A 22,743-nucleotide genomic window follows, 5' to 3' on the forward strand; every position below is an offset into this window, starting at 1 on the left:
ATTATTTTGGACCTAGAAATGCCTCTAATTGGATATTTTCTCCCTCTCAGTCTAGTATCAGCTTTATAGAGGGTTGAAGAGCATGTAGTGAGGTACATGCATTCATCAAACATTTAAACAAAATGCAGTGACAGTCATATTAGATCAAAAACACAACAGACCAACATGAAACCCAGCTAAAAATCTGTAAGAATCAAGTAAAGAATATATGAAATGCCAACTGAACAAAAATACAGCAAAAACAAGGTTAGTAAGATACGTTTATTAACATTTTCCTCATGAAGCCAGCTTCTTCAACCATCATAGAAAAGATATCAATGCATTTGGTTGCATTTCAAACATCCAAATAAAAATAGTATGAACAACAAATACTCATACCATGGCTAGTAGTCAGATATCAGTCATTCCATAATCATAATCACATAATCATTCATGTTCAACCCAGGCTTTCAATCTTCTGTCCTCTTGGAAAGTTTAGACTCAAACTTCACATGGTAAAAAATAACAAAACTAAATCTGAAGATTAATTCCTGCTTCTTCTTTTTTCCCCCCCAACTTTTTCTGTATCCATACATTGTACAAAAACCTGTTTGTACAACATAAGTGAGAGTGGATTTTTTGATCAAATAAAGATATCCTAATATCATATTGTGTACACTTCAAGAAATATAGCAACTGAGAAAATAAGCAAATCCAGCAGGCACATGGCAACAGATGATAATATTGTCTTTGGGATGATTTCTGTGCTGAGGCATTGCTGACATCACTTTAAACTAGCACCAAACAACTATTCTAACCAATAAACAAAAAAGATTGTTTTCTCATCTGGCATAGACAAAGTGATCCTTCAACATATATCGCGGTGCACCCTTTAATTATTTACTACCTTCCATATATTATTTTTTCAAATATTCACAAAGATGTCCCAATTTAAAAACTGGATAAACCAAACAAACCCGTTTCACTTGCTTTTTCTGATAAAAATCATGCAGCTTACCAATTTTGATCATTTACATTAAATAAACAATGATAAAAGAGAGCAATAATAAGGTAAAATGTTAAAAATGTCTATACGAGGGTAACTTTGGCGAAGGCGACTTTATTTTATCGAGGGCAAGACTCATCTGGAAAACAAAGACAAAAAAGATAAAGGATTATTACAATTGTTTCTTGTTCACAAGTAGACAAAATTAGTAAAAACACATACTTAGAGCTATAATAGGAACCAAAGTTTTACTTTTTAAATGTGCCAAATATGCAGTGCCATCAGAAGCCTCACCGTTGCTAGCTATCTGAGCTACTAAGCTAACTATCTAAAATTAACCTTACTTGCTTGTAACATTATATTTCACCTCCTTTGTTGAAGATAATTTGTCTAAATAGACATGACATTTAGAGAAATATAACTTTTTCTATTTTAGTAAGAGCAAAACAGCTAACATTCAACTAAATAAGAGCTAGTTTACAAAGCTAAGTTGAATTGCTTATAAAATTGTTAATTTTAGTTTTCAGATACAGTGGTAAAATGTAAAATAATTGGCGAGTTGCATTTACTTGCTATCCTAGTCATATTTAACTTTACAAATATTTCAAATGTGATTCAGATTCAAGTACATTACTTTTCCCATTTTTTATTGGGTACTTAATTAGAAATTCTCAAACATCATTTTGACATGACAGAATGAAAGTTAAAGCTATTTAAAAAGCTATGTAAATTAGTAAAAACTCCAGTTCAAGATATCATACTTCCACCAAATAAAGACACCATATCTGTAAAGTTTTTTTTAGATATATGCTTTAACTAAAGGAAATTACTTAATCAAATGACGCAAATGGGAGAAACTACATCAAATTATTGACATTTGTCGTATATGTGATGTTAATTTCTAATGCCATTGTGAGAAAACTGCATTGTATCATTTATGTATATTTTCAGACATTAGTAGCATTGTGAACATTATCTTAGAACTTGTAAACCTACAAAGAGAAAAAAAAAAAAAACACATGCGGCTACCATTTTTGAGAATGCAGGGTCACTGACCGACGCGAAGTCGAGGTGTTGTGATTCCGATGCTCATGTTTTTAAACATGACCATTGCTTCCTCTGCTTCGCCTTCATCCTCTTGCGTCTCATCTCCCTGCAGCCTCTCCATCCTCAGCATGTCGTGAGGGTAAGGGCTGAACGCGAGCATGAAGGTCTCCGACGGATACTCGCAGACCTGCTCCAGCTGGTCCTCATCGAAACACACTTTGCCCTGCAGAGATGTGAACAGAATTGTGGTTGAAATCACATCATTTGCTGCACAAAACTCAGACCCGTTTGGCAATTTTCCAAATTACTGATTCACTTAACCCTCCTATTTCACCCCATTCAATGTTCTTCATTCAAAAAAATAATAGTTGACTATTTTTTTTGCTTCATATGTCTTGACTTTTCCTAATTTGATGGGTACAATTGATTAAGCATAAAAATCAACATCCTCATTTTGGAACAGCTCTTTCACAGTGAAACTGACAGAGGAGAATGTGTCTGAGACAGAGAACTTTATAGTGAATAACCTCAAATGTCTAACAAAAAGGGGATAAAAATAAATAAATAAATGTGTTTGAGAAGAAAGGGGGTTCCCAACATAAAAAAAATATGGTTTATTCTGTGAGAGTCGTGAATGTGCACCCCAGATTTAAAAAAAATTGGTCAGATTGACCCCAGGAATATTTGTAAATATCCCTGTAAATGCATTAGTAATATTTGAAAATAATAGGAGGGTTAATGGGTTTGATTGAACAGTAATCAGATTTTGCATTATAAATGCAATTTAAAATGATACACAAAGCATTGCATGAAAATACCAAACGCATTCTCAAAAGACCAAATACAAAACAGGTTATATAAGAAAATGATATCTTTGCATTTCTTTGTGTACTTATGGAAACGTAATTGTTGAGCCTGTTTGGACACTTCACTTCAATTAAAGCAATCACATGGAGTAAGAGTTTGGATTCTCCTGTTTGTTTGAAATGTTGTCATCATGTGGTCTCCGTGGCGTAAAACAGGCTTTCTAAACCAACAATACACAGTGGCACATTCTGGCGTGTCTGGTAATAACATTAGCTCAGCACTGAGGTCTCAGGCATGTCGTAAACAGTAACACACTTTAAGGTGCGGTCACAACCTGCACATGGGTGCTTCAGTTTGCAAGAACAGAGCAAATAATAGCTGTGTATTAGAGAGGCTGGGCTGAACATCGCCAAGGCACTGGAGGCTAATCCTCCAGTCCTGAACATGATTAACCCAGCGGGACGGCAGAGGCACCGAGGACGGAATAAAAAACACAAAGACGGTTTATGAGATGTATATTGATATAACTGAAATGAGCATTCAGTGCTGAAAGTGCAATCTAAGAGTTAAAGCTTCAATCATGAGATAATACAATGGGCACATCTTGAAGATATGCAAACAACAATGTTTTATCGCCAAGGTCCCCCAAACAACGCCTAAATAACTGAAAAACTATTTGAGAAGAAGGAAGAGAAAGCTCAACTAGATAACGACTTATGATAATGACATAATGCGGGGGTTCAGAGTGGGAGGAAAAGAGATAAGACATCAAACAGTTTGAAGAACATCAACGTGAGGGCAGCAGGTGTTCAGAAAATCACTCAGTGGTCACAACTGGTGATTATAGATTAATAAATATATATATATAGTCTTATAATCCTGACATTGAGAAAAGAAAGAAGTAGTAACAAAATGATGTGTCAAAAAAACAGTTGTTTCTTTATTCTTTAAGTCAATCCCTTGACAGGATCTGGTTTCTCCTTCACTGTGCTACTACAGCTGAGCTTTGTGAAACAGATGGTCCTCTAACACTAGAGTCTAATTTGAATGTCAGCGAGAAGTGTGCAGTAACCTGAAGATTAACAGCATAATAACAAGTCATCTCAGTACAACAGTCAACCAGAAAACAACTATGCTACTGTGTTTCTCTCTGTTTCGAACCAACTCGTTGAAAATCTTTTGTTCGTAATCAAACAGGAAAAAAATCAGAAGAGTCAAAGACATTCTGGTCTAATGAACTCAAAGCGTCAGCCAGAACACATTGGGAAGCATGCAAAGAAAGTCTTGCCTAAGAGAGGATGAGAGCTAACTCAACAAAACAACAAATTTAGTGCAAGAAAACAAGGAAACAGCTTGTAGCTAACTCACATACAAACTGATAGGAAACTACAAGCCACTGATCTGCAACTGATACTAAAAAACTAAAGGCAAGTCCCCTCCTTATTTCTGTCAGCACAGAAGCCTGAACACTGGTGTTATATATATATGATAAAAGCTTTAATAAAAACCAACTCATCAGATTACCAGACGTTAACTGTCCTACTGTGGGTCTTGAAGTCATGTAGGTCAATGTCACAGAGCCTAAACGTCTGGACAGAATTAGTCTGCAGAAGCAAACAGCAAAGGTGATCCCTCCAGGGTTTTATGGCTAAGAATCAAGATGTCGTGCTTGATAAGGCTTTAACAAGCTTAGCTCAGTCGATCGTACACCTCAATCAAAAAGGATGTTCTCCTCATGCAGGAGAACTTCTCGTCTGGCCCATTAGGCAGTAATTGCTGATGCTGAGCTTTAAAAAGAACAGTTCACTTTTGTGTATTTTTGGTACCTAGACTATAACATTGGATAAAAAAAGTTTTTTCTGGTTTGTTGTCTTTACTCACCCTTTTCGGTGTCCCCCCTTTCTTGATCAGACAGGATCTCTCCAGATTCTCATATCCACCAATAACCTCAATTTCCTCCACCGTTGGGTACTTCTTTTTGCTCTCTTCAGCTGCAGTAGTAGAGATATGATTTTGAAGGGATTTAGTATTTGTAGATGTCAATTCTGCTGCCATGGGCCGCACTGTATGCCCCATTGCTGCTCCGAGGACAGTTTTTTTGGGTGTAATTGTAATCGTGGCACCTCTCTTGACAGGCCCACCTGAGGCACTCCTTATAGAGAAGAGTGTCGGTGAAGGGGAAGGTGATGGAGAGATGTTGGGGGACTGGGATGGGGAGGGTGAGCATGGTGAAGAGGCTGGGGTCGGGGCACAGTCTGTGGCTCTCAAGAAATTATCTGGTGACCTGCTCCTGACAAAAGAAGGGGTAACACTGAAAGTTTGCTTCGAATGAGATGTTGGGGAACAAACTTGTTGACGAGATGATTTGTGGCTCATTTCAGGCATTTCTTGCTTCTTCTCCCGAGGCTTGTCAACATCCTTCTCCTGATGAGGTATTAATCCTCTGGGGCTTTGCTGTCCCTTTGTATCTTTCTTTGGTGACATACTTGACTTCAGCACTTCCTGCTCTTTATGCTGAAACTGTCCAAAGGCTCTGCTGTCACACTCTCGAGAGCCCGATATGAGGGGCTTCACTTTAACTAATTGCACAGAAGAAGAGATGTCCACTGACCTGTCTCTCAGACACAAGCCTGATCTTGAACCCACCATGTCCAGGTTGTAGATCCGGCTCATAGCTGTAAGGGAGTCCGGATTTGGCGGTGATGGCAAGAAAGTTTGTTCAAGATCGAGAGGCGACTCGTACCCCTCCAACTCTGTTACGTCCAACTCCTTTTTGGCCTCTTTGTTCTCTTGTCTATCCGGAAGGCACCTTAACTCTTCCTCTACTTTTTTCAGAGAATAATCTTCCTCCTGGACTATCTGGAAGCAGTCAGACGTAACTTCTGAAGCAGCAGTAGCTTCCTCTTCTCTGACTTCTTGCAAGTTTGGGCTTGAAGCAGGAAGCTGAGGGCAGGTTTTCAACACATCAACTTCCTGAACAGTGTCAAAAAAAGATGTGGATGTCTGAGCTGCAACATCTTCCTCTTCTGTTTCTGCTTTGATGGGCCTCTGCTGCATATGACCTGTAGCTTCACCCTCTTCTTCTACTTCAGTTCTCCTCTCCTCATTCAACTTGTCACAGGCAGCATCTGCAGCAGCCATTCCATTTCCATCTTGTGTGGCTATCCTTTGCTGCTTTTCCAGTTCTCTCTGTCGGATTTTCTCCCGCAGTGACTCGATTCGGCTCAAGGGTTTTCCAACCCTCCAGCTGTCCCTCCTCTCAACCTCTCCTCCTTCTTCCAAGTTTTGTCCACTCTTTTTTTTGTCAGACAATTCCTTAGCAACATAAAACACAGTCCTGGGGATTTGAACTTCAAGCGAACCCTGCAGGAGCCCAGTGGGTGCAGTCTCTCCTGTTTGAATGCAATGACTAGCCTTCGATCCTTGTTCTTTGTCATTGCTGTGAACTGTTGTATCTCTTATTTGTTCTATTTTATTAATAAGCTCCTCTGTGTGTTGAGACAATACTGAATGTGCCAAGTGGGATCCTCTTGGACGTGCGAGTGCCCACTCTGTGCCTCTATTTGGTATTTTGCCTCCAAGTGTGCTTTGTAAACTGGAGCAATCTGTAAAAGCTGAAATATGCCGAGAGTGGCTTTCTGAAACGTTAAAAACACAGACTGGCTCAATTGTGCTACTTTCTGGTGCATTTGTGCTTTTAGGTCCATCCTCATTTTTTTGACAACTTTTTTCTTTGATGTATTCTCCTACCTTTGAGTCTTTTTCTACACTTGGTTCCCTTTCCAACTTCTTCTCACCTGCTATCCATGCTATGTCCCTTTCTGCTCTTGCTTTCAGATCCTGTCTAATTGGTACTCTTCTTGCAAATGATATTCCCTCTGTGTTTTTAACAGTGGCCACTGTGAATCCCTCATCTCCATCCACATCATATACATTTTCTGCAGCCCTTTTGTCCAGGAGATCAACTTTTTTAACTTCACTTCTGTGCTCTATCTTTAATAGGCCGTCTCTATATTTTGCAAAGCGTTCTTTATCTAAAAGTCTTGCACATCCTAGTTTGATCTTAGCTGTGGTTTCTCTTCTTAAAGATGCAACGTCAACCCATGGAGTGCCACTCCTGTCTGAATGAATCCTCTCACGTGTTTTTCTGTCGTAGTATTTTTCACCACATAAGCCATTTTCTTTAGCCGAGATGACCCGGTCAGAGAAGCTATATGAGCGTTTCGGCACGCCTTTCAACACTGTGTTTTTCCTGTCTTCCTTTCTCTTCTCTGATCCTTTGTCATCTTGTGATTGTTTGCTCCTCGCAGGCTGGAGAAAATTATCTGAACTTTTGGATCGAGAAGGAGGTTTGGGGTGTTCTCCAAACTTACTTAGCAGCTGACTGACCCTTCCTCCCCTCTCCACAAAAACATGATCTTCAAAAATTTCCTTCTTCTCGTCTTTGTTGATCACAATCGTCTGGCCCCATGGTCTCTCTTTCTCTCTCACCCAGGGCATGTCAGTCCTTAACTCCTTTAAGGAATTTGCTCTCCTTACATCCGAGCTGCACTCAATCTCTCTATTGTTTCTCATTTTTACCTCAGTACTCCACTCTTCAGGGGTCATAGAGTTTTTAATGATAAGCACCTCTGAGGCTCTGATCTCGGTAACGTTCCCTCCCACTGCCAGAATCTCTCTCAGATCCATTTTCATCCCTCTCTTTCCATGGTAGTTGTCATCAGGCCAATCCGGCTCCCTCTCAACCTCCATCCATCGAGCTTGTTTCTCCTCATTGCATTTCTTGTCCGGCTCGATGATAATAATGTTGTCAGCTCGAATAGTCCGCAGACAAGGGCCGACAGGTGGATGTGAAGTCGACTGCAAATGGGTTTCCGGTTCTTCTGAATCTTTTCTTACTTTAAGAAACTCCTGCTCCCTGACTAGTTCTTTAGCAGACTCCTTCCACTGGCTTCTCTCTTTTTCATATCTCTCTCTGCTCTGACTCCTGTCCCTTTCTTTTTCTCTCCCTACACTCATATCTATAAACCTATCTAATTTCTGTTCAACATCGTGCCCCCTATCCATATCTCCATCTTGAATCCTGGGAGTCCACTTTTCTCTCTCCTTAACCTCCAGCTCATTACCCCCTTCTCCATCCCTGCCTTTCCTCCACACACACTGTGTGCGAATGAATGGATTTTCATGCACAGGGACTATAGTCTCCAAAGAAACCTGATTGGCTACTTTTGATTCTGTATCCAGCCAGATTCCTGGATCTGGACTGAGTGATGGCTCACTCCCAAGATTAGCGGTCACTGAACTGTCCGTGTCACTCAGACCTTCAGTAGGAGACCTGACCTCCATCTGTGGCAGACACACTTCCCTCTCCTTCTCCCTGTCACCAAAAACATCTTGCTTTGCCTTCCTTCGCTGGATGATCCCTCGCTTCCAGGCTGGCATGTTTGCAAACTTTTCCTCCTCCTCCTTCTCCCTCCTCCCTCGCTCCTCTTCCTCTCTCCTCTTTCTCTCCAGAAGGAGTTGCTTCCATTCTGGCAGTAAGGTAACAGACATAACCAAAAGGCGCAGTATGTTTTCCAGCAAAATGGTGGGCGTTCTTTCTTAGAGCCTTTGAGAATCGTCTGTAAAATACAAAAAATAGATTTTTTTTTAAAGGTGCTTCGCATTTGAATGCATGAGGGGCTTTAAGTTGGCAGCGTTGGCAATTATTTATCCAATTATTAGGTGAGTCACTATATGTGTTCAATTACCAATTACACATAGAAAACTCTTCTGGTGTATTGAAGAAAGTTTTAAGATCTCTGATTTAGTACAACCACTCACCAAGCCAGTGTCACCTCCAGAATTTCTGAATAATATAAAATTAAAATGCTTAAAAAAAAAAAAATTACCCATTTGATTTCTCAGCAATTTTTGTAAGTTTTAAATAACCTGATATTGCGGTGTGTGTGTGTTTTTAGTAAAATGTACAGGTATGTTCACAGTGGAAATGTTTTTCTGTTGCCAATCCCAACCTTATGTGCTGTGTTCATTGTAGTATATATTTTGAGAGTCAAAGTTGTGCAGAGAGAGGAACAAAAAAATGCCCTAATTTAAATCCCAAGATGTATTTTGATCAGAAAAAGGACAGACAACCTTAAATGTATTTTGATTAACTACATATTGGAATGACAAGTTGTTGGGATATGATCTAGTGACATGAAAACACCAAACACCATTTATTTTAAAAACAAACAAGCAAAAAACATTGCATTTAACCTTAAAGGCAGGGGTGTCCGACAAATTTTTGCTCAGGGGCCAAATATAGTGCAGTTTGAGCTGAAATGGGCCACAGATTAGTTAGAAATAAAGTGTGAGTTTAACACTAATGTACAGTACCCTAGTTTGCACTTCCACGTATAACTGGTATTTAGAGTTTGAAAGGCGTCGACCATATCCAAGTGATAAGTGGTGAATATCAATCCTTGCAAGATCAACACTTCAAAAATCCTTGATTTTGTGACAATTGATTTTTTGTAATTTAGAAGAGTTTTGTAATTTAGAAGAGAAAAGTTATTTCCACAATTTGCAGTAGGATAAGGCTGCACTCATGTGATATAGACACAAAAGCCCTTGCAAATATTGTGTCATTTCATTAAATTTGTGTATTTGGAGGGACAAAGATAGCTAAAACTTAAATGTTTGGTTATTTATGCAATGATTCATCGTTTTATTGTCATTTTTACTTTTTCCTACGGGCCGAATTGGATGATCTAAAGGGCCGGATTTGACATTGTGGTTCGTGAGTTTGACACGTGCTTTAAGGTATTTGATGTGAAAATTAAAACATAAACATATGAAGGATTTACAAAATTAGAGATCAAATGGTTTTTCAGACATGCTCAATAATATGCCAGGGTTAAATTCAATGTAACTCATGTATTTCCAATAAATGGTTGATAACAACTACTTCTTATTATAATCTGGTATTTAGGGAAAAGAGGTTGGCTTATATTCAAGGTAAAAAAATTGTAATAAAATCACATGTTGCTTAGCCAACTTGTTTAGTGGGATTCCGCTTTGGCCACACTTACCAAACTCCCAGTGGTAAACAAAATCCTTTCCTGCTGATCCTCACATCATCCAGGTGTAAAACTCCAAGTTCTGGAACTCTTGGTCCACCTGCACTGAGCACTACAGGGCCGTGTCCGTCCCTACAGACAGCCACAGACACCTCGGTCGGTCAGTGAGTATAGTAAAGAGTCCCGGTGTCCAAAGCCTCAGCCCCATAATCCGATAATTACATTCAATTCCCTGAGGAGAGTTTAGTGGCACACACCATATTGTCAGGCCTAAGAAAAGCACGTGGCCGTCTGCCCGGACTGACCCCCTCCATCCACCCCCCATCATTATCCTCTTCATCCTCATCAGGTTTTAACAACGTTGACTTTTGATCAATAAAGCAATGAAAGTGTTCTTTATACTGTAAACATTATAATTTCATTAGAAAAGAAACAAATAAAGCTCAAATTAAATCACCTTCTGTGTTTATTTATATTCAGATATTTCATCACCTATATCCTAGGTTCCCAAAGTGGAGTACGGGGTACTGAAATTGTCATGGGGGTACGTGAATAAAAATTTACAACAGCGTGATAACAATGGAAACTAGAATATAAATAGAGGAGCAGTCAGGAGCCTCCATGTATTGCCACAAATTCGACACTGGCCTCTGTAAGACTGCCCTCTAGTGGTGACAGAAAATCAATCTGAAATAGTGAAAATATAATGGGAGCAGCATTACTTTGCACTAGTCAAACATGCTTGATGTATGGAAGCTCATTCCCTCGAGTAAAAAAAAGAATAGGAAAAGTAAAATAATAATGATGATGCCAGCCAGTGAGGGGCCGCCAGGAGCAGACTGTGTCCCTGTTTCCTCACCCTGGCAAGGGTCTGAGGTATCATAGGGTCAGTGGGAGGAATGCACAAAGCAGCGAACGCGGCCAAGCGTTCGCTAACGCATCTACCCCTAGGGGGAGTCCCCCAAAAGTTCAGGGAGAAAACAGCATACACTGCACGGTGCCCCCCTGGACAACAGGTCTGTGCCCGTGTTCAGGGCCCCTGGAATGTGCGTAGCCCTCAACAACAGAAAGTGACTGCTACTCCACAGGATCAGCCTGCGCTTTGGCAGGTGCAACCGACGGGAGCGCAGGCTACCCTGACAGTTGATATACGCGACCGTGGTTGTATTGTCCATTCCCACCAGGACATGATGGCCAGTGAGGAACAAGAGGAAACATCTCAGCGCAAGAAACTCCATGGAGAGCTCCAGGAATTGATGCGGGAGCGCTGGATGTACACATCCCAGCGACCCCCACAGACTACTCCCCCCGTGCACCTCGTCCCAGCCCATCAGGCGACCACCTAACCTGGACACGATGGTGACGTCATATCAGCGCTTTGCTCTGAATGGTTGAATGGATAGAGGAAAATGCATCACCGGATTCACTATGAGGCAGTATTTATATTTATTTGGTGTGCCCACAGGCACAAGGGGTGAATATGGACGCAAGGAAAAACGGGGGACGCCAGTGGGGCAGAACCTCATGTGCTTGGGTGCAATCAGGTGCGACCATCCCCCTCTGTGAGTCATGACGGACAAGGTTCTCCGGAGTGATCACAAACTCCCATGCACGGCTAGCACTGGCTGCTAGTTACTAAACTAACCGAAGGCCGACAACCAGCGCCTGGAGATCGCGCGGGCTGCCAACTGGGGTGTTGGGTCCGATGCTCTACAGTCGCAGGGTGGCGTCGAGGGTGAGCCGAGCCGAAGATAGGGTATCAGCAGAATCCAGAAGAGGGTCCACCTGTGGACAGTTAAGCTGCTGCGGTGAGAAGCTTCCTGAGTGAGAAGAGGTGAAAGGATGCCAATGCATACTGAGCCTGCCCCACTTTTAGTGGGAGGGACTACCTGCTGCGGAGGGATACATTTTCATCAGCCAATCAGGACTGGCAGAATGAGAATGGACTTCTGAGAAAGGTGCAGAGGGCGTATATCCCATAGTGAGACATCGAACAAATGTTATGAAATATAACTCATAATTATGAGATGCATGGTCAAAATGATGAGATGATATCTCATAATTATGAATTAGTATCTCATTGACAGATTTTCTTTTTCTTTTTTTTTTTTTTTTTTTTTTTTTACTTTTCCTAGTTAAAAATAATATTTTATCTTTTACTGGTGGGAATAAGCTTCCATTGTAGTGGGCATCAATACTTCCGTAAAAAGGGGTGTTCATGAAAAAAGTTTGACGTCAAATCAGCGCTTTGCTCTGAATGGTTGAATGGATAGAGGAACATGCGTCACCGGATTCACTATGAGGCAGTATTTATATTTATTTGGAAGCAGAACCAACCGAGGAGAGCGTGTCAGCTGTGATACTTTTACACTGTCCGTTATTTAACACGCTTCATGTTTTAAAAAGGCTTTGGTGTAAACATCTGTACAGCAGCTGGAACACAGACATGAAGGCGCCGCGTTAGCCAAACTACAACAACAACAACGGTCCGCGTGTGTTTTTTTTTTTCCGTTTGTTCATATCGTATTGCTTTTATAGTCTCTTCGAGTTTTAATGAAGAGTTTCAGCTTTGACCTCCGGAGCAGGCGGAGGAGCCGCAGCGGTGCGTCCGGGCTGCTGTACCCGCTCCTCGGTGCGTGTCTGTGGGCTGCGGTGGTCGGATACAAGCCGGTGGTGATCGTGCACGGTTTGTTCGACAGCTCCGGGGATTTTAAGAATTTACAGCGGTTCATCAACGAGGTGAGCACGAACCTGGACTATCACTTTCACTAATGGGAATAAATAACCTATTATTTACGACGTTATTCCCATAAGGTTTGTATCACCTTGTTATCAGCAGCACATGGAGTGTACATTGTGTACTGTCCCATTATAACAGCTCTGATCATACACAATGTCAGCTGATAGGACATAAGACGACTGTTTTAGTGTCCTCCAACACGTGATTTGCTCTTATTTATGTACTGTAAAGCATTTTAAAGAGCAAACATTTGTCATTGACACTCTAAGAGCTGGGCAATATTGATCAAAACTCATATTTCGATATTTTTTGTGAAGATGCCGATATACGATATAAATCTTGATATTTTTAGTTAAAATAAAGTCAGACCAGAAAAAACAATTCTGGGTTCCATTTTCTGATGCAAAAAACACAGGGACATTAATAACAAACAGCTGCAGAATATGTGCCACTTTTGACTTTCTTTTTCCCCCCTTAAAGGGACAGCACGTGTGAGTGAGTTTTGTAGTGGCTTGATTAGGGGAAGCAGCAACTCTTAAAATGAGTATTTTAATTGTAATTTTCTACATAGCTAAAATAGAAAACACGATATATCTTGACTCTCGATACATTGTTCAGCCCTAGACACTCTGTAATAAAATAAAGGTTGTCCAACATGCTGTTGAACACTGAATAATTTCTGTGTAACAAGGATTACACTTGGTAAACAATGTATATTAACGGTGGTTATTCAGCCCGATTTCTTGATTCGATAACAAGCCGATTTCTGATAATTAACTAGGGGTGTCCCAACACAATTTTTTCACTTACGATAGGATACCGATATTGCTGCCTTTAGATATTGATAACGATCCGATTCTGATCAGATATCAGCACGAATCATAATCATACATACGTTTCTTTTTTAGTCTGAATGTTAGAAAAGGTTCGATCAAGCGATTTTACTCAAAAAACAATAGTTAGCAACAGCAGGTATGATTTAAAAACTGACACATTTAATATTATTAACCAATGTTATATACATTTTAAACTTAAACATAAAACTCTACAATTGATTAAAAAAAAAAAAATAAGCTCAATAAATCTAATAATATATACTAAATCGGTGATTTTAGATATAGGCCCTTATAATGGAATACTCATTTTTTTTGCTGATATCGGACTGATCAAATTGGGACACTCTTATTATTGATTTGATAATTGATCTTCCATTTAACATCAGTCAGCTGCTGAATTATTTGACTTCTTTTTTCAATAAACACTTCACATCACCTTCAAAATGGTATAGTGTCATTGAAATATTACAATTGGGAGGACTTGTCTGGGTTGTATTACAATCTTTTTTTAAATGCAAATAATTGATCTTTTGAAATTTAAAATTCAATTGATTATCGTCAACAATAAAATCGCAAAATTCATTGATTATAGGAGTTTTTTCCACCACCCTTGATGTGCGTGTATATATTCACATACATGTACATATATACACATCGTAATAACAAAATATACTGTTGTTATTCAGCTTTTTTTGTTCTGTTTAATATTACACTTGAAGATAAGCAAATCAAAAAAAAAATAAGACAGTAAAATAGAGCAAAAATAAACACACACATACAGTATATGTAGATATCCCATAGTTAATGTGTGTGTGCGCTAAAGGAGCTGTTTCAGACTTTGTCATAAAAGTGTTATTTTGTCATGTTTATATTGTGTATATACATCTACTTTTCACAATATATCAGGATTAGACATATAAACTAAATATAATGCTGTTTAAAAGGTTTTTAATACTAAACAGCGCTGCATTATTCCTCTGTGAACACCATTTTTGTTTTTATTTGTTACAGTGCTTCTATCTATAATAAAAATGTTCCGTTTCCAGTTCCTCTTTTCTTGTTTTTCACCCTCACACACCTTTTAGAAATTCCCCTTCACTTGCATGAAACCAATCATGAGGGAAGAATGAGGCCTTACAAAGATTAAATAAGTTCCATATACTTGCCATTTTACCACATGCAATAAAGTTAACAGTTATTTCAGACATGCATATATATACTGTATATTTGTATTTGTTTATAACTGAAGCATCTCTTCTTCCTGCAGTCCCATCCTGGAACCAATGTGACCGTCATTGACCTGTTTGACCGCAGTGAGAGCCTGGAGCCCTTGTGGAAACAGGTGGAGGGATTCAAGGCAGCTATTTACCCTATAATGCAAAACGCCGCCGACGGGGTTCACTTTATCTGCTACTCACAAGGTCAGCCAGTGCACACACCTACTGAGTCAGACTGTCAGGTGCCAACATTACATTTAAAACACAATCAGAGCTGTACACAGATGAATAAAACACCCATTAAAAACTACAGTAACACTCGGTGACTCTTTTTAAATGTTCCCTAACAATAAAACACTGTTTTTATGGTTTCATGACCTGTCTGGATGTTTCACTTTAATCATTGAGTTACTTTATATATAATGTGCCATACAAGAAAATTAGTGGTGGAAATGTATTATTTTTTCCTTTTCTTATTTTTTGTACTTTTTTATTACCTCCACCAAGAGCGAAGCGCAGAAGCAAAGAGCGGTAAAGTTATGTTTTACTCTCCGTTTATTTGTCAGTCTGTCATTCTGTCAGTCTGTTAGCAAGATAACTTGAAAAGTTCTGAACGGATTTTATTGAAATTTTCAGAACAATTGATAAATGGGACAAGGAACAGGTGATTACATTTTGGCTACCAAAAGAATACATATATATATATCTAATTTAACAATTAAATTTAACAGTGCTAATATAATGTACAATATGAATAAAGGAATATTATGTTTACATTGTTAATAAAGCACAAACTAAAATGTATATTCATGCTTTTCCAGATTTTTTGTAAACTTTCTCAAACAATTTAAATGTTTGTGTATTAAAATAAAATGAAAATACAGCACTTAGTACAGTACAGTTAACGCCCATGACACACAGGAACAACTTCCCCCCAGGTTCTCCCATTTCTTGTGTTGTGGTGTATGTTTCTGTAATTAATTCATCACGATTAATGCGATTGAGTCCCAGCACTAAAAAATATAAATATATTTTACTGGACCAGTGGCTCTCCAAGATTGGATTCAGGCATTCAGCTAAGCTCGTCCTTCTAACACATTTTACCCACAAATGGTTCTGTATTCTACTAATGTTTGTTCATTTTAAAGTATCTTTAAGCCTCAACAGTGAGAAATGTTGCCGTAAGGTTGTGAGTTTGATCCCTGGTGATTTTTGACTTTTCCAATGTCTTTTAATTTTGCAACATTGTGCAGGGATATTCATCCAAATGTGTTTAAATACATTAAAAAAAAGTGAACCAGTCGGATGTTTCTGTGATACTTTGCTAACCTTTTAGTAAAAGTTATTTAATGGGGCTCATTAGTGCTTCTTTTTTAGGCACATTAATTATTATTCATATCTGTGGTAACCTGTCTTGTTTGTTTCAGGTGGGCTGGTTTGCAGAGGGATTGTTTCCACTCTGTCCGACCACAATGTCCAGTCCTTTATCTCTCTGTCTTCACCTCAGGCTGGACAGTACGGAGGTGAGCCTTCCTCATCCAACTGTGGATCTGCATTGTCTTTTTGTGGTGTCATCATTCTGCTGCTATAAATTCAAGGCTCCGCCCTCTGGTGTAGACCTCATGTGAGAAAAAGAAAACGAATAAAATTGTGGAGAAAAATACATTAATTAGGTGTAATGAGCTGTGCTCCTTAAAGTGTGTGGCACGGCCCCCAAGTGGGAAATGGACACATGACAGGTGGGGCGCGACAAACAGGAGGAAATGTTCATTTTCATGCCAATTTTCTTAAATGCATTTCTTCATTGACAATAAAGATCATTATTAACACTAAACAAAAAGCCTACACACATAGAAAGCAATAATGACCATTCTGAAAATGTAGCAGAAATGAAAAGAGCATTAAATTATTAGATTGCATTAGATATAGACCTATAGACAAAATAACATGGAATTAAAAAATAATTGATTTACATCGGCATGTTCTTCACATGGAGCGGGAACAATGAACAAAACTTTCAATAGCGGACTTAAAAAAAATTATTGATCACTTTTGTATTTGTTTTTTTATGCAGGTGATTAGTTAAATTTAGTTTTCAAGTTTTTATTTATTTATGAAATGTGTTAGTTGCATTATGAAACATGATCCTACTTGTTCCTTGTAAGTTTATTTCATACCTGCACTGAATTTCCTTTTTGTCACAGATAGCAAACAATGTTTGGTCATTTCCTATATTTTTGACTACTGCACTTTTACTTTTTTTTTTTTTTTTTAATGCAGGCGATTAGTTTATCTTGTTTTTGGAATTATTATAAAAATATTATAAGTATTATAATATTAAGGATCACTGAAATAGAATAAAATTGTGCCTAAAAATACATAGAAAATACAGATGTTTGAACTTTTGATTCACTTGGAGTCATTTATCTCTTTGTTTTTTCTTTTATTTTCTACTTGTCTTTGTTTCTTTCCTCAGACACAGACTACCTGAAGTACCTCTTCCCTCAGGTAATGAAGTCCAACCTGTACCACCTGTGCTACACAGGGATAGGTCAGAGGATCTCCATCTGCAACTATTGGAATGGTGAGACTCAGTGTGTTAGCATTAGGTGCTATGATGTCTTTTTTTTCTCATCTTGGTTATGTTTTATCGTTTGTCTAGACCCGCACCACCAAGACCTTTACGTGAACAACAGTGATTATTTGGCTTTGCTCAACAGTGAGAGAAAGAATCCAAACTCAACAGGTCAGTAACGAGTTACCGTCAGTTACCTGCGTACAGAATGTCATCTTTCATCCTAGTTATTTAACCTGAGATTAAAAGGTTCAAACAAAGGTACAATAATCTCAGGTTTGTTGAGCTTTTTTGTCTGTGAATGTGAATATTTGTTGTTCATCTATGCTTTTCACATTTATCATTGAGTAAATTACCAAAAGATTCACTTGTGGGTCTCACAGTTTTGCCATGCTTACTGTATATCACATGACTGCCGTAATTGGGTTTTTTTTTTTTTTATCTCAAATTGTGTAAAGAATTTTTTTTTTTGCAACCTTAGAATTTCCTCAAACAATTTCACAAAGTTCCCCTAAAGATTACACAAAAGGTGTTCACAATTACTCAATGTTAAAAAAAATCATTATTTAACTTTTTTGCATGAATAAACCATGCATTGCTGTAAAAAAAAAAAAAAGAAAAGAAAAAGATTGCACTACATGCAGTATTCACATTTGATGACATATGCAGACATGCAAAGATAAATGATAAATAAAAGTAAAAACTTTAATAAAAATTGATCTCAAAATCAATGAATTTAGAAGTGAACATCCTGCAGGGACTCATGTTTTTTTTTATGTATATGGAGATATCATTTACACATGGAAGTGAAAACTAGGGCACAGTAATGTTCAAATCGCTTTTTTTTTTACCGCCTAAAGTTTGCGGCCCATTAGATATCAAACTACTCTGTATTTGGCCCCTCAGTGAAAACAAGTTCAACACCCTTGATGTACATGATTCAGATTACTGCATGTAACGGATTTGGTTTTTTGTACTTGGAATGTATTATGAGTTGCTTTTTAAGCGACTGGCTGTTCTTAATGCGACACAAAAACTGTGTCAATCATAGAAATTAAACTTTTGCCTTTATCTGTCTTTAATTTTGTGCGGGCCCTCAAAGTAAGCACACAAAATTACGTAAGAATACACAATGTTACTCCAAAAACATATAAAATGAGAGATATTACAACAAAAAACACATTAAACGGCTCCAAAAAAAAAAAAATTAGACACAAAAGAATCAACAAAAATACTTGAAGAAAAACATATTTTAAAAAATGACAACAAAAATAGACAAAACAACTAAATATTCAATAACAAATACCCAGAAAAATAACTCCAAAAACACAATACTTTGTTTTTTTGTTCTTTCTTTTTGTTCTTTCCTATGTTAAAGCTCATATTGGTCATTATTCTAAATGATGACATGAACATTGATATTGTGGCCCTCAGATCACATTTTTGTGGCCCCCGCTGTGATAAAAGTTGCCCATCTCTGGGTTTGAGCTTTTCAGCAACAACATTCTCACTTGCTTTTTCTCTGCAAATGCAATTTTTCTAGTTTTAGACCAGAAGCTTTGTCCTCAGGGCATTGTTTAAATAGATAACTGCAAACCTTTAAATATCTCAATGGATCACTCATTTAACCCACAATACAAAACAAAAGAAACCAAATGAAGAGTCAAAATGTTTCTCATTTTTGATCTGCTGTATGTGAACCTATGGCTTGTTTACTGCTGAGCAAAAAAGAACAGATTACATTACTTTATTTATGTAGAGGATAGTTCCTATTTTTCAACTGGTGAACATTTTAAATGGTTATTAATTAACTCATCGTGGTGGAAACGGGATGTCAGTAAATGATTGTATGGACTCAGACCATCCATAGGGAGAACAACGAACAAATACAACACAGAGTACAAATTCTTTCACTTTTTTGGTTGCACCAACTTCAGTTTTTGCTGTGTTCACCTTTGATTGGACACAACTAACTCTAGAATGAAACTAAGTTGCTACGTTATGAGGTGACAAAGCAAAGAAATGTTTTTTGATCTTTTTAAATCTGACGTAGGGCTGGGCGATATGGCCTTTTATAAATACCGCGATAATTTTAGGCCATGTCACGATACACGATATATATCTCGATATTTTGCATTACCCTTGAATTAACACTTTGATGCACAAAATCACACCAGTATGATGATTCTATATGTCTACATTAAAACATTCTTGATCATACTGCATTAATATATGCCAATTTTAAACTTTCATGCAAAAAAGGGGATATCACAACTAAGTCAAAGTTGACATAACTGTATTTATTAAACAGTGAGTGGCTCAAACATAAAATTGTCAACAGAAAGTGCACGTTCTGTGCAAAATTGTCACAGAGACATTTCAAAACAAGACATTAGTGCAGGATGCAACTCACATGGCATTTCAAAACACAAAATTAAAGTGCACTTTTTGTACATAATGCCACTACAATATTTTAAAACAAATAGTGCCCTTTTGTGCATGTTGTCATTAAGATGACATTTCAAAACAACACTAAAGTTAAGTGCACCTTTTGTGCATAATGCCACTAAGATATTTAAAAAAAAAAAAAAGTCCGCGAGTTTAACGGTATGGTCATTTTCAACACCGCACAGACTACAAGCTGCGATATATCGAGTATATTCGATATATCGCCCAGCCCTAATCTGAAGAATACAAAACACTGCTGTCTGACCTTAATCAGGTCAGCAAGTAGGTTTTACATTTTAATGGAAAGTAATGAATAAAGTGCTGTGTTTTGTGTGGTTTCTAGAGTGGAAGAAAAACTTCCTGAAGATCAAAAAGCTGGTGTTGGTTGGCGGCCCTGATGATGGCGTCATCACTCCCTGGCAGTCGAGGTGGGTTTGTTTTTCTCCTCCTAATTTATATTTATCACACTTTGGAATAAAAACTCAATCTGAGTCATTTAATTTACGTATACGTGAAACTTCAACAGTTTTATAGCACTAACATTAGGGCTGGGATAAACGATTATTTTTTTAACGATCAATCTAGCGATTATTTTTTCAATGCATCGATTAATCTAACGATTCATTTTTCCCAGTTCAATTCGACTCGATTATCATCCCATTATTTGAGTAAAAGTAATTTATTCATGTTGATTTACATATCTAAAATGAAAAAAAAAAATGATTCCTTAACATTGTAATATATGTTTATTGCTCTTCAACTCAAAATTCCAAAATAAAGTTCAAGTAAGTAAAAGTACAAAATAATGCATTCAGAGTCAGAAAGTGCTTTTCCAACAAAAAAAAAAAAAAAAACAAAAAAAACTTTCCTTTTACCTTAAGAAGTGTGTGTGTGTGTGTGTGTGTGTGTGTGTGTGTGTGTGTGTGTGTGTGTGTGTGTGTGTGTGTGTGTGTGTGTGCGTGCGTCTGTGCTGCTGCTGATGTTACGGTGGGTGTTTCCTCCTTGTCCCTGCCACCCGGTCACACCCGGGATAACGGACGAGGATTACGTGGAACAGCTACCTTCGACGAATGAGTGCATGACTTCACTGCCTTGCACTTTTGAGACTCGGAGCAGCCACTGCCGTTGTTATTCTCCGGTGCCGCCATTTTTGTTTTGGCCAGATGACGCATCGGCACGCATATTTTGCGTCGACGTATTTTTTGTCCCGGCCCTAACTAACATTACTCAGCTTTAAGGTGATTACTGCCACTAAATACCAACACACTGGTGTTGATGACTTCACAGTCAGGTGACGATTTCTTCTTTACGGTTCTTAGCTTCACACTAAATAAAAGCCTGTCTTTGTTTTCATTTCACTTCCTTTTTGCTTCTTTAAACTCTGATTCCACTCTGGAGAAATGTCATGTGATGCTCACAGTCATTCATTCCCGTCCTTCTGTCTGTCCTGTGTTTTCTAGTCAGTTTGGATTTTACGACGACAATGAGACCGTGGTGGACATGCAACACCAAGATGTGAGTGAAAACCTTTCTTAAGGAAACAGAACCTGTGAAGCTTGTGAACTTCCAACTCCATTAATATATATAACAAAGACACAATGGCTTAAACGTTCCAGCAAGTTAATTTTGTCTCTTTTTTTTTTATATGTTAAAGTTTCTTTTTTTGTAATTTATGACACAAAGTAAAAAACAAACAAAAAACTAAAATGTAAAATGGGATAAAGTTCAGAAAACTTAAACAAGTCGAAACTAAAGATTCAACAATGACACACCAAGATCGATTTAAAGACAAAATATGAATTTTAGTGACTTCATTTGTTGATTGGTGGGTCTCTGGCTGTTGTTGAGTCACACCTGCAGTAAATGAGTGAAACGCTAACTCGTGCTTGTCTAATTTTTTTTGTCTCAGCTGTATCTGGGAGACCGGTTTGGCCTGAAAACGCTGGCGGCTCGAGGAGACCTGCTGCTCTGCACGGTCGCTGGAGTGGAACACGTGTATTGGCACTCCAATGAGACCGTGTTCCACACGTGCATGGAGAAGTGGCTGGACTAACACACACACACGCACGCACACGTTATGGTTTTTAAATTTACACCAGATGGGGAAAGTCTTTACATCATACGATCTGATGGGATGTGATGGCTTGTCACATGTTATCTCTCCGCCTTCTTTTTAATTTTTTTTTAGCTTTTTAAAGATGACTCTGCTTTTGTACTAAATAACTCATATTGTTGTGTGTCAGTCAGTTAAGTTTTTCTTTACACAAAAGCCTCTCCTCTTCGCCAATGTTTTTCAAAGATCATAAATAAGGTTGTTATGTGGCCTTAAAGGTATGTTTGATATTACGATGGCTTATTAGGGCCAGAATTAAAATAAAAAGAAATCTGAGCACTATGAGATTTAAGTTGTAATAATTCGAGAATAAAGTCATAATTTTATGAAAATAAAGTTGTAGTTTTATTTGATTAAAGTAGTAATATTTTGAGAATAAAGTCTTAATATATTGAGAATAGAGTCATCATTTTAAGAGAATGAAGCCGTATCTTAAAAAAACTTGTGATGGTAAAGCGCTCAGAATTCCCTGTTCAAGTGAACGCAACTAACACTTACAGCCCTTAAATCGACCTCTATTTGCTCCGAGTCAGTCTGGTTCTTCTGTCAGAACAAACACAAAACAAACAAACAAGATCCTGTTTGTATTTCAAATTTATTTTCATAAAATAATGACTTTATTCTCAAAACACAACCACTTGAATCTTGAAATATGACTTAAATCTCATTAAATAAAGATTTTACTCTCAAAAAAATATTATGACTAAGCTTGAAATATGACTTTAATCTCATTAAATTAAGATTTTACCCTCAAAAATATTATGACTAATCTTGAAATATGACAATGTAATAAAATTAACAATTTTATTGAGATACGACTTTATTCTCATAAAATTACAACTTCATTCTCAAAATAAATCTCGTAGTGCCCAGATATTTTTTAATTTTATTTTAATGTGGCCATAATACGCCGT

At 37.9% G+C, this 22,743-nt stretch overlaps 2 protein-coding genes across 2 annotated transcripts; one reads left to right on the forward strand and one right to left on the reverse strand.

Annotated features, from left to right (window-relative positions):
* Positions 1-289: 289 nt before the first annotated feature.
* Positions 290-8,411, reverse strand: ppp1r18 (protein phosphatase 1, regulatory subunit 18). The gene is made up of 4 exons (XM_028461895.1): positions 7,229-8,411; positions 4,721-6,154; positions 2,042-2,255; positions 290-1,124 (listed from the first exon to the last, which is right to left on the reverse strand). Exons 1-4 carry the CDS (start codon positions 8,390-8,392, stop codon positions 1,105-1,107), a joined length of 2,832 nt encoding a protein of 943 aa, XP_028317696.1. The 5' UTR covers positions 8,393-8,411; the 3' UTR covers positions 290-1,104.
* Positions 8,412-12,182: 3,771 nt separating this feature from the next.
* Positions 12,183-22,609, forward strand: ppt2b (palmitoyl-protein thioesterase 2b). Its single transcript, XM_028460984.1, has 8 exons — positions 12,183-12,639; positions 14,744-14,897; positions 16,121-16,216; positions 17,170-17,277; positions 17,356-17,439; positions 20,060-20,144; positions 21,177-21,231; positions 21,626-22,609. Exons 1-8 carry the CDS (start codon positions 12,454-12,456, stop codon positions 21,767-21,769), a joined length of 912 nt encoding a protein of 303 aa, XP_028316785.1. The 5' UTR covers positions 12,183-12,453; the 3' UTR covers positions 21,770-22,609.
* The last annotated feature ends 134 nt before the right edge of the window (positions 22,610-22,743 follow it).

This window comes from Gouania willdenowi, chromosome 11 (genome assembly GCF_900634775.1).
Source record: "Gouania willdenowi chromosome 11, fGouWil2.1, whole genome shotgun sequence".
In the NCBI taxonomy this organism is placed as follows: Eukaryota; Metazoa; Chordata; class Actinopteri; order Blenniiformes; family Gobiesocidae; genus Gouania; species Gouania willdenowi.

Excerpts from the sequence above, each read along its gene's own strand:
- ppt2b (XM_028460984.1), top strand. The coding sequence starts at position 12,454 with ATGAAGAGTTTCAGCTTTGACCTCCGGAGCAGGCGGAGGAGCCGCAGC. Across the intron at positions 17,440-20,059 it reads AAAGAATCCAAACTCAACAG|AGTGGAAGAAAAACTTCCTG; the intron begins GTCAGTAACGAG and ends TGTGGTTTCTAG. Across the intron at positions 21,232-21,625 it reads TGGACATGCAACACCAAGAT|CTGTATCTGGGAGACCGGTT; the intron begins GTGAGTGAAAAC and ends TTTTTGTCTCAG.
- ppp1r18 (XM_028461895.1), bottom strand. The coding sequence starts at position 8,392 with ATGTCTGTTACCTTACTGCCAGAATGGAAGCAACTCCTTCTGGAGAGA. Across the intron at positions 6,155-7,228 it reads TTGTGGAGAGGGGAGGAAGG|GAATTGTCTGACAAAAAAAA; the intron begins GTCAGTCAGCTG and ends TATGTTGCTAAG. Across the intron at positions 1,125-2,041 it reads AACACCTCGACTTCGCGTCG|ATGAGTCTTGCCCTCGATAA; the intron begins GTCAGTGACCCT and ends TTTGTTTTCCAG.